The 15,604-nt window shown below is 45.6% G+C and overlaps 1 protein-coding gene across 2 annotated transcripts in view; it reads right to left on the bottom strand.

The window, feature by feature from the left end:
• CDK8 (cyclin-dependent kinase 8) overlaps positions 1-15,604 on the bottom strand; it is a 122,746-nt gene that overhangs the window by 1,812 nt on the left and 105,330 nt on the right. Inside the window, exons 7-12 of one of the 2 annotated variants that reach the window (XM_006831927.1) lie at positions 8,891-9,034; positions 6,801-6,870; positions 6,079-6,151; positions 2,436-2,533; positions 1,599-1,677; positions 1,327-1,488 (exon numbers count right to left, since the gene is read on the bottom strand). In XM_006831927.1, the coding sequence (XP_006831990.1) occupies positions 1,327-1,488; positions 1,599-1,677; positions 2,436-2,533; positions 6,079-6,151; positions 6,801-6,870; positions 8,891-9,034 (626 nt within the window). The remainder of the gene's footprint in view (positions 1-1,326; positions 1,489-1,598; positions 1,678-2,435; positions 2,534-6,078; positions 6,152-6,800; positions 6,871-8,890; positions 9,035-15,604) is intronic. The other variant, XM_006831928.1, reaches the window with a different exon arrangement.

Below are 15,604 nucleotides of genomic sequence, written 5' to 3'. Positions count from 1 at the left end.
GAGTCAGTTCCAATTCATAGCAACCCTGTACAGCGTTTCCGAGGCTGTAAATCTTTATGGGAGCAGAAAGCCTCATCTTTCTCCCACGGAACAGCTGGTAGTTTCGAACTGCTGACCTTGCGGTTTGCAGCCCCATTCGTATCCACTATGCTACCAGAGCTCCTTATATGCTCATATATACTCTTATTTATCATCCACTCACAGCAGCCCCGTGTGACAGAGGAGAACTGCCCACAGGGTTTTCTAGGCTGGTAGTGCTGTGGGTTAGGTATTGAGTGGCTAACTGTAAAGTTGGCAGTTTAAACCCAGCAGCCTCCCTGTGGAAGAAAGATGAAGCTGTCTGCTCTCCTGCAGACTGACGGTCTAGGAACCCTATATGGGGTTGCTGAGTCAGAACTGAGGCATGAACAGCTAAGAGTTTTTATGGGAGAAGATTGTCTGGTCTTTCCTCCATGCAGCCTAATATTTAACCCACTCACCACCAGGGTTCCTTTGCCATCAATTAGAGGCGGTGGCTGTGTGCCGTGGAGTCGGTTCCAACTCATAGCAACCCCTGTACAAGGTTTCTGAGGCTGTAAATCTTTATGGGGGCAGCAAGCCTCATCGTTTCCCCTAGGAGTGGCTGGTAGATTCCATCTGCTAACCTCATGGTTAGCAGCTCAGCACGTAACCCAGTGAGCCACCAGGGCTCCTTTGCCATCCATCAGCACAGGGTAGACTCACAGGACAGCCACTGAAGGCTGACTGTGCCCGAGCGATCCATGCGAACGCCCGAGACCCCGCGCACTGCATCCTGACCTAACCTCTCCACAGGAGGACACGGAGGGTGTCTGCATCCTGAGGTCACGCTCAGGTCACAACAACAGGCAGTTCACTGGGCGCCCACTGTCAGCGAGCATGTCTGCTCTGCCAGCCCCATTTTAAAGACAAACAAGCAAAGCCAGAGCTGGTCTCTGAGGTGTCCAGGGCCATGCAGTTCGTAAAGGGCGTCAGACGAATGCCAGCATGCCACGTTCACCTGGGTCGTGAGCCTAGGCCTCTTCTACCACACTGCGGTCAGCAACCTCTTAGGTCACGGCAGGTCCCCAGAGAAGCCCTAGTGGCGCAGTGGGTTAGCACTGGCCAGCTGACCACAGACTTGCAGGTTCAAATGCCCCACGGCTCCCTGGGAGACAGGTGAGGCTGTCTGCTCCTGTAGAGATTAACAGCTCTACTCTGGCCAGGAGGGTTGCTGTGAGTGGGGGTTGACTTCACAGCAGTGTGTCTGTCTCTCATCAGCTGCCTCTGCCTCTCCGAGGGGCCTCCCCAGGATCCCACGTGCCGTACCTGATAGTCTGAGGTCATGATCAGTCCACCTGAGGTAGTGGTCGGAGGGACAACTCTCACTTTCTTCAGCGGGGGTCCCTGCGCGTGGCCGCTGTCTTGGTTCCCTGGGTGACCGGTCCCGTTTGTGTGGTTGTTGCCTTGCTGTTGCTGCTGCTGGTTCTTCTCAATTGGTTCAAGAGAGAAACAGAGAGGCCCTCAGACGGAGAACCCAAGACACCCAGGAGGAAGGCGGCGGGTGTCGGTGGCACCACCGACGGCGCTTCAATACTTACTTTGTCTCCTTTGTCGTCGGGTTCTTCTTCTGTTAAGAACTCTCGTTTGGGATAAGGGATTTGACAACCGGCAAAAACACTGATCAGCAGATGACAAGAGACAGAGAAAATGAATTCCAGTATATTTCCAGTGCTAGCTGGAGCTGTTTTCACTTTAAGACAGACTCTGTCCCTTTATTTGAAAGAAACAGGACCGCTCATCCAAGTATGGCAAAAAACCCTCCCTCCAAACAGTGTCGCACCAGCGGGCCAGCACATAGAGACGACCACCAATCATCCTTACAGTGATGCAACAGCCTCCTCCTCCTCCCCCAACATGACTGCTCTAGCGCTCTGGTCAAGTGCCATCGAGTCACTTCCAACTCGCAGCAACCCGACATCGGGTGTCCAAGGAGTGGGTGGTGGGTTTGAACTGATCCTGCAGTTAGCAGTCCAGACTCCTTTATTACTACCACCAAAATATAGCTCCTAGATGAAATGTGTGTCCACAGCACAGACAGCTCTGCTTTACACATCAATCAAAGGTGAGAGGCAGCATGAGTGCATGGGGGGCATCTGCCATTCTGGAACCCATGATGGCACAGAGTCCAAGAAGGGCTCCAGCTGTGGGACCCACCAGTCATGGTGCTGCAATCTGTGGGGTCAGACTTGCAGAGAGTCGGGGGCGGGCAGGCGGGCAGGCAGCCTCTCGGCTGTAGTGCCCCAGGCCACGCTCAGTGGGCAGAACTCATTGGGGCTCATTTTCCCTGAGCAGAGAGGTACCTTGGGGTTGACAACCACGAGCAAGCACATTCCAGAACGTTCTGTCTGTTGGTAAGCGCATGATGGGTCACTTACTCTGAAGTGGGCAGGGGGTCTTCCAGGAAGTAGGGGTCCTGCATAGCCTGTTCGGAGGTAATACGCTTTATCGGGTCCATGGTGAGCAACTTCTGAAGCTGAAACCAGAAATCAGAAAGAGAATCTGCCGTTACGTCTCCTGTTAGCCCGGCACATGCATGGGAGGTCTATGTTGTTTCTGAATAACACCATAATTTATTCACCAAAATGAACAAAAAAATGATTAGGGGCTCAGAACCAATGACCTGTTTGTACACTGCCTCCATTGCTTTATCCAATGTAGAACAGAAATAGAACTCGTGGCTTTGGTGTTCGTACTTTATCAAGGGGAAATGGCACCAACATAAATAATATGGACACCAGTCGGGCGGCTACTTGGATTAAAGTCTGAATTCAACCAAATCTGCCTCCTGGTCACAGCAGGTCCATGCCAGAGTTCACTAGCTACCTGCCCTGCTCAGCATGACACACACAGACGCCCAGCTTCTCGTGGGCAGTGCTGTGCTAGCCTACAGACACGCGGGGGGACACAACTGGTCCAGTCCCGAGTCAGGGCTGTGAGTGGAGATAGAGGAGGCAGACCGCTTGGGTTCAAATCCTGACCTCACGTTTATCAGCTGAGTGACCCTGGACAAGTTACTTAATCTCTGTGCAACCCCATCTGTCAAAAACGGAGATTGAAAATGGTACTTTATTAGCACACATTTCATTTCAGGATTAAATGAGTTAATACATGGAAAGTGGTTATCACAGTGCCCAGTCCAAAGGAACCACCACATGAGTGGGGCTGACTGTTAGTGTCAATACTGGACTATCACCATGATGTGAGGATTCAGCAATTTCTGTTTAAACAAAGCATAGCTCCTTTTAGTGCTGCTTGTGATATGTGCTGAGATTACAGGTAGTCTGTGTTCCCAGGTGAGTCTGTAAGCTGAGTCCAGTAAGTACCAGCGGTTCTTACTTCGTGCAGGACAAGACTCGACAGCACTCCCATGACTTAAGAGCTGTGCACGTAGCAAGTGAAGAAGACGGTGATGAAGAGGGCAAAGTCGTCAAACCCAAAGCAAACCAAAGCAAAACTCACTGCCATCAAGCCAGTTCCAACTCATCGTGACCCAACGTAGTTTTTCTGAGGCTGTAAATCTTTGTGGCTGGTGAGTCTGAACCGCCAACCATGGAGTCACCAGTCCAGTGCTTACCCTACAGTGTCACCAAGGCACTAAGAATTTTGAGCTGAAACAGCCTTACCCCACTGAAAGATGGCTGTGCCCCACTCAGAGATGGTGGTGCCCCATTCAAAGATGGCAGCCAACCACACCCCTTCAGTGTGCGTCACTCTCCACAGTCCTGCCAAGAATCAGGCTCCTGAAAGGACTCACCACACCCCTTCCAAGTCTTCAGTCCAGGGTGCCCACCTTTGTTTCTCCCATCCCTGTTACTGTGACAGACCACTCAGATGGTAACACTCAGATCTGTGCCCCTGACTTCACAGACCACAACAGATCTGGTTTGAGCTGGTTTAAAGCCCTGCTTAAAGGAACACAAAGAATGCCCTGTATCTCAATTGTGGTCCCTTAGTCTCTCTACCTGTAAGCTAAGTGAAAGGGTCAAACCCACCAACTGCTCTGAGGAAGCAGTCTGCTTGTGGAAAGACGGCAGCCTTGGAAACCCTACGGCAGTTCTCCTCATATGGGGTTGCTGTCAATCAGACCAGCCTCAACAGCAGCGGTCAGTGGGACAGCTGTCCTCAAACTTCAGCGCCTATCAGTATCACTTGGCAGAGCGGGGGAGGTTGTGGAGACAGACTCCACATGGTCAACACAGCTGGTACTACAGCTGCTGGACTGGGTGTACACCATGAAATCCAGAAAGCACACACACACGGACTTCGTGGGACAGGACAAATCTTACAGGACTGAAGGACAAAGGTTACATCTGCAAGTCAAAGGCTGGGATGGGAAGATTCCAAGTGAACTTTGATGGTGGTTCAGTGCCAGAACTACATTCGTTTTAAGGTTGAAATGACTGGATTTTGTTTGTCAAAGAACCCAGCCTTTATAATGGGTTATTACAGTAGCGTTTTCAAGATGACCAGCGAAAACGACAGGTCACCCAGTAAACACCAGAGAGTATGTCACAACGGAGTGTCGGTGGCCAGCATTTCTGGGGTGATGGCATTGAGACACCCCTCAGACTAGCAGCAGGAACAGGAAGTTGGGGAGTGGAGTAACGACCCTCAATCCTGAATTCCACTCTACCTGACTGTCATGATTTTGTCCAGGGTTTTGAAGGACCTGAGTTACCTTCTACTTCGGATGCTGTTGTGTAAATTTACAAGACACAACCATTATTTAGATAATGCATTGTGATAATATGATAGGCTTCAGGAAATCTGTGGGAAACTGAGTGCAAAGGTGCTGGACTTTCCCACCAACTTCAGAAGCCCCCTTGTATGGACCCACACCCGCTGCTGTCAAGCAGATTCCAATGCACGGCGGCCCTGATGGATAAGCAGAGCAGCTCAGAGAGCTTCCAAGTCTGTCATCTTCACGGGAGAAGACTACCAGATTTCTTCCCACAGAACAGCTGGGTGGTTTGAACTGCCAACCTTCCAGTTAGTAGCCTGATCCTTAACCCACTGCATAATATGTACAATGTGGTATGATAAGAGGAGCATGGTGGCACTGTAGGATAAGCACTGGATGCTAACCGCATTGGCAGTTCACACCCACCAGCTGCTCCATGGGAAAAAGATGAGGCTTTCTGGCCCCCTGTAAAGATTTATAGACTTGGAAACCCTAATACTGTATTACTGTGAGTCAGAATCGACCTGGTGGCTGTGGCATGGGTATGGCATGATATATGACAATAATCAGAAGATGTAGAAGTAAAAGAAGAAAGAGAAACAGAAACAAATAAAAAGTGTGCTGAGAGATATGGGATGACCAAGGAAAGTTTGATCCTTGGAGATAAAAGAGCTCCCGTCCAATGAACTCACTCTACAACACTCAGGAATCAAGGGTATAAAACAACAACAACAAATTTAGGCCAAGCAGAAACAGTCTGCTTCCCAGAGTCCCCTCTGTGACAACACAAACCTGATCAAGTCGTGTAAACAGTGCCGTGGAACTCGCAGTCGCAATAGCGCTGTATCTGCAGCGTGCATTTCTCCTTGCTCATGCCAGGTCAACCCACATTGCCACTACACTGTGCCAAACACGGCATCTCTTACACTTTCGCAGAAAAAGCCAGTGGGCCCTGGGACACCCAAGTTTCTAAGAAGTGTCTTGGGAGGTAACAGTTGCACAAGTCATCTTACAAGGAGTTGGAATGCAAAACTCACTTAGAGAAATACATTTTTTGGAGGGGAGATGTTTACAGTGGATTGAAACAGTGTCATTTACAGTCTTGCTGAGATTACTACCTTTAGAAAACTGAACGTGGCCAAACATTACTCAGTGGAAGCATGCGAGGGGCCTAGGAGAGCAAGCATTTGGGTGTGTACCTGGGAGAGAGCTAAATTCCCCACTCAGTCCCCCTCAGTGCGCTGACAACTGTGTCTCCCGACGACAAAAAGCTCAGGCTGGGCTTGTCCACTAGCGGGAAACAATATACTTCATCAGTGCTATCGTCTAATGCTTACCAAGTGGAATGCTTTACTATCTGGCTTAACTTTATGTTTCTCCATGTACTTGATAAGGCTGCAGTTGGTATACCTGAAAAAGATACACTATGAAACATCTGGATTAGATGTGAGGTGAATTTTACATTGACCGAAGTGCTTCCAAACAGAACTGTTTTGATCATAAATGATATAAAATACACACTGAGAACGGTGAGTAGCAAAAAAAATGACTCACTAACTAACATACATCAATTTCGTACTTCATTAACATCCACAATCGCTTCTAAACGGACAGTGCGATTCAACGTAAGACGCCTTTGATGAAAAGCAGCTATTGAACAGTGGTTATTTTCCCTCACAGTGAAGGCCCACAGCTGACTTCAGTCTTACCAGGAAGTTTAAAGGGCAGTGATTCCAGGCCTAGGAGCACCCCCTCCTAATGCCCTGCTGTTGCATTAGAAACTGGTGAAATCTTTCTCCCCTATCACTTGCTTACAGTTACAACACAATCTTCATAACAAAGGCTACTTCCTTTTAGTTTCTTTCTTCAGCTCCGTTATTTCACACAGAAGTCAGCTTCCAGAAGTAGTACGAGGAGCTGGAGACTGTCATAGTGTAAAATACTTATTAAGAGTAAATAAAGAAACTTACTTATTAGAATAATCTGATAGTATTCTATTTGGGATGCTAGAAAAAAAATAATTAAAAAAAAAAAAAAACCTACTTTCTTTCAAACTTACGTATTTCTTCTGAAATCTTTCATTAATGTTGAATGTTCGGGCATCTTTTTTATGTCTTCCCAATCTTTATCTGCGAAATACATGGATAAGTTTTGATGTTGTCTAGGTGCCTGTTCTTAAGAATTTGAATAAAATTTACCTTAACTTCTCACTGCATTGCATATACTCTATAACCCTCCTGAAAATTTAGCTCAAATAAAGCTCAAGTCACAGTAGACACCTTATCTTCAGCTCCAAGTCTAATTCCGCGTCCCCAGCTTTGGATACACTCCTGGTCTTTTCAAGTTTAACTGTCTACTCTATACATTTTACTGCAAATGGCCTCATTTTCTACAACTGGGGGGGGGGGCAGGTGGAGTTACAAATGAGTAACTTATAAATAAGTATTTCTAAAATCACGCTTCGCTACTGAATTTCCCGGCTGAATCAGAACTCAATCTAGTCAATCTTTCCCTTCAGTCTCTTGAAGACAAACTTCTTTTCATGATCTGGTCCTCCTTACTGTCACCATAGGAAGTCCCGTCAGCTATAGCAGTCAGTGTGAGCACCAGAACGTTCTGAAGGAAAACGGGATGACCTATATAACTGGGATATCCATAAATCAGCTGGGGCCTTGGTAAGCTTCAAGAACATTGCTCTAAACAACCCCAACCACTAACCAGTGAGGGTACAGACTGCTTCCCTGAGTGTGGCAGGAATGAGAAGCATTCTGTTGTCCATCTGCCAGCAGGTTCTCACAGAGCTAACTTGACAGCTCCTGGAGGCTGTGCAATGGCATGCAGAGGTCTGCTTTTCACTGAGCTAGCCTCCACAGGTGTCGTGTGGTAAAGCCAGCAGGGCACTCCTCTGTGAGACTTTCTCCTTCAGCATGCGTCCATCTGTCCATTCCACCAGCTGGAAATCTTAGGATCATCTTTTACTCTTCCCTGAATGACACATTTCCTATAAAGGTGTTGACACGTCTCACATTCTCCGTCCTGAGAACCCGTGTACCTTATTACTGTTGGGCAAGTGGCTGGTTCCCCTGACTTGGTTAATTTCCTCTGTACTTAGAGTGGCTTACCACCGCCACACGAATTTTCACGTTACTAGTACCCGAGGACTTTGGGGTGGACTCTCACTCTTTCACACAATCCAATGTAAGTCCTGCCACTTCATTTTCAAGGTCGCTCATACACTGGCTGAGCCCACACAGCTGCTGGGCCTCCTCGCAGCCCATAAGCCACGTTCCTTGGGGGCCTCAGAAATGGTGGGCGCACTCAGAGGTGAAAGAGAAGGCCCTCCTCTTAGATTCTCAAGTCATCCACTCTCTAGAGACCACTTCCAGCAGGGGAGCAGGACTCGGGGCTGAAGGCTCAGGTCCTGTACACCAAACTCAGAGCTGACCAGGGCTGCTACGCAAGTACTCAATGGACGAAGGGCATTCCCAGTGCAACAGAGCAGTCGCCCCCAAACTGCTGGCCAGTTTTGAAGAAAGGTAATAGTATCTCTGGATGGTTATTCTGAATTTACTCATCACTAACCCACCCCCCACCAAGGGAATGTCGAATTAGAACTCGTGAAGATTTCTGGGGATTCTTGACTAGCAGTGACTTGGGAAATATTCCTTGTAAGAAACAATTTCTAATAGGTACCCGATTGGCCAAAATTATGTAGGTGAAAGATGTTCAACATTTATATTCCAATGCCAAATAATGGCAGTATTATATGTGCTCCCAGAAAAAAAATTCATAGCTCCTAAATTTTATCTACAGTTTCTACTGGTAAGAAAAAAACAAAAGGTGCCCTTTAAACACCTATATTGAAAATATTTTATAATTTCAAATACTAGACAACAAAACAAAAAATCAAAACAAACGAAAGCTATATACTCCTTAAATTCATGAAACCCATAGATAGTTTTCTGTTATTATGTGGACTCCACAAATTGTATTTCTTCTATGGATCCTTGATTAACACAAGTTATACAAATAAAGAACAGAATCAGAAATGCTTTCATCAGCTACAGACAGACAGCTTTCCAATGATAAGCTTGAACTTCAAACATCAGTGATTTAAAAAATAAAACCAAAAGCAAACAGAACGTGTACCTGCAGGGAATCCCATAACATTGAATATCCTGTCCAGCTGGTCATGGTGATAAGGGTTACTAGTTTTGATGTCCTCTTGCCGACAGTGAAATATTGGTTCTGACGTTAGTAGTTCTGCAAATATACACCCTATAGCCCAAATATCTTTAAAAGAAAAAAAAAAAAAAAAAAGAAAGAAAAGAAAAAAAAAAGGAGGGCGGGGGAGGAAAAAGAAAAAAGAAAGGAGGAAAATAAAGTGGTTCTTTCCAAAAGAAAATGCATTGTCATTTTGGCGGGGAGTGTTTTTTTGCTTTCTCTTCCTTTTCTCCCTAAAACGTCACATGAACTTCTATGCACCCATAATTACATTGATAGTATTTCTAAACATATGCCCCCCACCCCCAGTTTTCATTCCTTGTTTGACCCCAACCCCACCCAGTGGCATCATTCTGTGTCTACATCAACCGTCTGCACTGAGGTTTTGGGTACTTTACAAATGCCCCAAATACCACCACACAAAACTGCATGTGAACACTGGAGCCACAAACCCAACAAAACAAAAAAGAAACAAAAGAAAAACCTCAATCCGCCTTTGAAATCAGTCATACTTGCCAAAACCAATCAGGGTCAATCTTGGGATAAAATTAATGTCTTCTCTATATTTTTCTACATCTGTTTCGTTGATTGACAATGTGTAAACTGGAGGATCACCCCCATGTTCCCACTAGTTATACAGGGTGGTGGGGGTAGAGTGTGTGTGTGGGGGGGGAGGTGGATACTCCAACTAGAAAAGCACAATGTGTCACCTCATCGCTTCTGGTGATGAGACGTATCAGCACTTCTACTCTTGAGAGTTTTTCTTTCAAAGTGTTTTGTTTTCCATGCTATAGCAACATCAGACATTGTCAATTGTCAGTATTTAAGAAAAGTTAAAAAAATGGGGCAGGAGGGGGAGGAACAATAGTCCTTTGAGATGGGCCCAGAAGGCTGCAAGTTCCTGGGAAGGGTTGGTGAAAGCTAGGCCAAGCCACTTCCATGCTCCACAGCTGCCTCATGTTCACATACAGGCTTACTTTCATATTCAAGGTTGACTCAATATAACTAATAGTAAAGACCGATGTATCAATTTAGCTAGAAATACTCCTTTTCTACACTTAACAACTCCCTGAAATGACAAAGTGAGTTCCCTGGACTAAGGACCAATGGATGTCTATAGCAGATACTCCACAAGGAAGAGCTGTGATGGAGTTAACCAACACCTAAGGGCAAATATACTTCTTGCTGTTGGTGCTAAGTACATCGAGTCAGTTCTGACTCACAGCGACCCTGGAGAGGGTTTCCCAGGAGCAGTTGGTGGGGTCTGAACACCCGACCTTGTGGTTTACAGTCCAGTGCTGATCCTATAATGCTACACCAGAAGTGCTATAAAGCCTTGTTGTTGTTGTTGTTAAGTGCCGTCGACTCAGTTCCAACCCATAGCAACCCTATAAAGGGCTTCCAAGGAGAGACTGGTGGGCTTAAACCTCTGACCTTGTACTTCAAATGGCTTTGCAGTCTGGCGCATTAACCCACAGTGCCACACCAGGGTAGGGGCACAAATCAAAATCACCATTTTATTAAAACTGAGCATTCTGGTATGTTAGTGACTATCACTTAAATACAAAATGAGGGGAAAAAATAAATAATTGAGAATTTCTGAACTCCAATTGAATACAGAACGCAGTGCACAATGGTCACGCTGACACTTTCAAAGCAACAAGCGAATCACTGGTGAACTTACAGGTGACACACCTTGATGACTGGCAGATGGCTGGTTTTACAACAAGACACCATGCTTGCATCTCCATTTTATGCCGTATTATGGACCAGTCTAGCCCCAACACTACATGGGAAAGCCTCACCAAGCAACCTAGGGAAAACTCACTGTTGGTTTTTGTTTGTTTTTTTAAACTGAGAATTATGTGATTGTTTACATGGGAGAACATTAGCTTTACATTCATCCTATCCTGTATCATTTCATTGCCATGGTTACAATCCCCTACATGCATCATCAACCAACCAAAGGGTTGCCCCCACCCCCCACCCCCTCCGGTCGTCAGCACACAGCCCCTCTCCCTCTCTGGGTCTAAAGTCCCCAGCCGCTCCATCTCTGGCGTAACTACTTCTGAGTAGGGTCCCGCACTCCGCTCTTCTCCCTTCAAGGTCCTAGGGACCTCAGTCACTCCCCTCCTTTTGCTACAAAACATCTACCTTTACATTGCCAACTTTCACAGTCAGTCCTGAAAACAATTATTCACTATTGTATCACAAGAGACCTATCCGCATATCCTTTCATCAGCCCCATCCAGACAGATTGGACACTACTCAGTGGAGAGTCTACCTTCCTCCACACCCTCTGGATCTAGGCTCCCTCTTGAAAGAAAGCCTGTAAGCCAGTCACTTCTTGCCTTTGTACCCTTCCCCCTCCTCCATTTTGGGTGGTCAATGTCCAAATTGCCCATCCCTGTCTACTCTATGTGTGGAGGGGGTGAGAATGATCCTCGCTGTAAAGATTTGTTCCCTCTTTTGAGCTACTGCTTCCATAGGTGTAGGTCAAGTTCATCAAATTGTATCAGATTACTCTTTTTTCCTCTTCTTTCTTCTTCTAGTTGAGCTCTGATCATCCAGTCATTGAAGCCAGGTCAAGTGGGTATTATCTGCAAGTGTGGGTGTTCTTGTGTATATCCCCTCACTTCTTATCAGCTGCACACTTCACTCTCCACTCTAGTCCTCTGTGGTTTTGTCACTGACTCTGGCCCCAGGATTCCCCAGGTCTTGCCACACTGCTGGCCAACCAGGTCTCCACCCGGGTTCACAGGAGTCTATTGAACCTTGTAGGGCTTAGCTCACAGCTTCATTGCTGTTTTTCCCTCACTTCCCCTTATCGGTGACAAACATGGTCACCATCTCAGAGTGCATGTCTGCTTGTGTATTCCCATTGAGTCTTAGTCTTGGAAGGGGGTTTGCCCTGAGGGGACCCGACCACTTGCCTTGATATCTCTTGGGTGAGCAACTTGCTTGTTCTTGTACTAATCTGTCGGACTGCCGTTACTGTCCTGTATTTTTCCTGTGGGTCTTTCTTTCAAGAAGTATCTTCTGTTCTTCTAGCTGCTTCAGGCTGGTCTGCTTGTCCTTTCAAGTGGAAATTTCCCACCTCAGAAGATTCTGGATGGGACTCAGGATTCTACCTATGTTCTTAATGTAATGCAGAGGCTCCACAGGAAGCCTCTTGACTGGGCACATTGTAGCCCCATTTTAGGTATTCCAATCAGTTACAGGCAGAAGATGGGACTTACAAGCTTTCTATGGTGATATTTCTGGCTATTCCCTTCTCTCCCTCTCAAGTGTCTATCTTATAATGGTATGCCAGGGAAACTAAGATTCAAAAGACAGCCAAACATCATAACATTATTTCCTCCATTTTGCCCATTCCAACCATGTCTCAATTCCTGTATCCCAGAGCACTGTTGTTCCAAGGTTGTGGATACATCATTATTTACCTCTGTCCCACTTAGCCCATGGAAACCTGTCTAATTGTTTTCCAATCCGCCTTGTTCGTCCATTCCCGTCCCCCTTCTTATATATTGCCTGCCTCCCTAGCACCCAAACTATCCAGTGTCTATTCCCTACCCTGTGTTCCACCTTCCCCTCCCTCACCTCACCTCACCCCCACATTCAGTAACCAGCAAAGAATTCTCTCTCACCTTTAGTATGGGTTCTTTTTCTTAGTCTTTTACAGTAGTAGTCCTATGCAGTATTTCTCCTTTTGTGACTGACTAATTTCACTCAACATAAAGTCCTCAAGGTTCATCCATGGTATGTGGTGGCTTACTGCTTCCTTGTTATTCTTCAATTTACCATAATATTCCATTGTGTGTATGCACCACAGTTTGTTTATCCATTCTTCAGCTGATGGGCACTTTGGCTGTCTCCATCTTTTTGCTATTGTAAATAGTGCTGCTAAGAACATTGGTGTGCATATATCTACTCGTGTTATGGCTCGTATTTCTTGTGAGTAAATACCAAGTAGAGGAATTGCTGGGTTTTGCCTTAAAGTTTATTTTATCAGATATTAGCACTGCCACTCCTGTTCATTTCTTATTGCAATTAGCCTGGTATTTTTATTTTTTTCCATCCTTTGACTTTTAATCTATTTTTGTCTGTGTGTGTGAGATATGTCTCTTGCAGACAGCATATTGAAGGATCTTGTTTTCTTATCCATTCTGCCATCCTCCATCTCTTAACAGGTGCATTTAATCCATTTACATTCAGTGTAATTATCGATAAGTATTGATTAATTGCTGCCATTATGTTTGTTTTTTTGTGGTGTTGCTGCTTTCTTTGTTCTGTGTGTCTTCCTTTGTTGAGTTCATGCTTTTTGTGTTCTTTCTTGTGAGTTTCCTCATAGTTTTAATGTTTCCATGTTCTTCTTGGATTTTAATTTCCTTGGTATGTTGTGAAGTGTTAATTTTCTTTGAGGTTACAGTATAGTGTATTATCTTTTCCCTTCATTTAGTGCAGTCTGTTTTATCCTGTAATCTAACCGACCTTCTCACCATCTGGATTTCTATTCCTACGTGTTTACCTTCTTTTACATTGTAATTGTTTTGATCACAGGCTGACCTCCCAGATTCTCTGAGTTTGTTCTTATAGTTTTGTTCTGTTCTCAACTCTTCCTTCTGTCGATTTAGTTCTGGGAGGTGCTGCCAAGTATGTCAGTCTCTAGTTGTTGTCTCTTCTTGGTGGTTCTCAGTTCACAGAACTCCCTTTAGGATGTTTCGTAGCACAGGGTTGGCTTTGGAAAAATCCCTTAGCTTCTGTTTATCCTGGAATGTTTTGATTACACCGTTGTATTTGATTGATAGCTTGGCTGGATAAAGGTTTCTTTGTTGACAGTTTTTTATTTCAGGGTTTCCTTCTTGCTTGCATAGTTTCTGCTGAGAGATCTGAAAGTTGATGGTTTTAAATATGCTCTTTACATTTGATAATCAAATAGGCAAGGTAAGTAGGAACACAAAAATAGTTGATGGGTCACTGTCACATTTAAAACTTGTGGTATCCAAAACCCACTGTGACAGATTATTCTGTTTTGTTATGAAAACTTCCAAGGAAATAAAACACAAAGGTACTTCAAAAAGTTCCAAGAAAACTGGAATTCCAAGATAATGGAAAATTTCCCACCAGTTCTCTGAAGCCCCATTGTCTAAGGAAGATCCGAATCAGTACATGGTTTAGCAGTCCTGACAGCTGCGCTGCTTTTAAAATGAAAAAAACAAAAAAGAACGAACTAGGGAAAAGGCTGCACCTCACTCCAGTAGGCTCTCTGCTGGCTGTAACCCCCCTTGATCAGTTTCCCACCTTCCTTTCTTCAAAAGTCTATCGCACACACTGACCAGTGACATTGAGCTGGCTGACCAGGTGACGTTTCAGGCAACTTTTCCAGTTCTGTGCAGACGCGTCCCTCTGCCCTACCTCACCTAGCTTTTTCAGGATGTGTTTTTGGAAAGTCTCTCTCCTGTCCACCTACTTGCCCAGCTTTGTCCTGCAAGACTCTCCACCTTTGCCAACATAAGTAGCAGCCATTTTATAGAAACCGTGATGCCCGTACGTAGGTACTGAGCTAGCGAGGCACAATAAAAGTGGACTGGAATCCGTATGCTGCTTATATTCAACTAAGGAGCCCAGGTGGTTCAGTGGCTAAAGACTTGGCTGTGAACCCACCAGCCGCTCCGCAGGAGAAGGATGGTTCTGTCAGCTTCTGTAAAGTGTTACAGCCTCGGAACCACCCTGGAGCAGTTGTACCCTCTTCTACAGGTGGTCTGGGGACAAATGGACTGGGCTGCAGTGGGTTTGGATATGGATAGACCCACTGGAGAGAAAAAAAAGGGAAATGAGTTAAACAGTATTTGACACGAGAGATGAGCTCATGGCAGTGCCCACCTTCATAAAAGGGAATGCATTCTTTTTCCCTGGTTTTTTGTATATTTTCCCCCTTACTAGATCAGCCCAAAATCAGAAGGGCATTCAGCTATTGGAGGACAAACACCTGAGGTGCAAGCCCACACAGGTATGTTGAAAACAATCGATCCGAGGTTTTAAGATCACTTTAGGGTCTATCAAGGAGTCCTGGTGGTGCAGTGGGCTAAGTGTTGGGCTACTGATTGCAAAGTTAGTGGGTTCAAACCCACCAACCACCCTACAGGAGAAACAGCAGGCTGTCGACTCCCATAAAGATTTAGAGTCTTGGAAACATTAGAAGGTCCTTATGCGTTGGGATTGACTTAAGGGCAGGGGTTGTTTGTGTTAGCTGTTGAGTGCCATGGAGTCGGTTCTGACTCATAACTAGCTCCTTCTTTTAGCCTTCTCCCCCAAATCAATCAACAACTGAAATGAAAAACACTTACAACGTCATCCCAGGGACTGCACTGTCCAGCTGTGCATGTTTCCTCTCTCAGCTTGTAGTCTGTCCACCCAGTGCCCAGGGACAACACTACAACTGCTTGTTCTGGAGGGGGGCATGTGTGTGTCTGACTTGTTAAAACCAGACATTTCCCCATCCGATTCTGGTTCCCTTGATGTTCTTCAGTTTAACATAATCTATCCAACTCCATCGACATTTCACCTTCCAGACAGATGATGTCATTAACATGAATATGAAAGGATTCAGCAAATCATGTGTACGTTCAACTCCAGCCC

This window comes from Chrysochloris asiatica, unplaced genomic scaffold (assembly GCF_000296735.1).
Source record: "Chrysochloris asiatica unplaced genomic scaffold, ChrAsi1.0 scaffold00005, whole genome shotgun sequence".
Taxonomy (NCBI): Eukaryota; Metazoa; Chordata; class Mammalia; order Afrosoricida; family Chrysochloridae; genus Chrysochloris; species Chrysochloris asiatica.
Note: the sequence above shows the minus strand (reverse complement) of the source record. Positions and strands in the feature narration are given on the sequence as shown.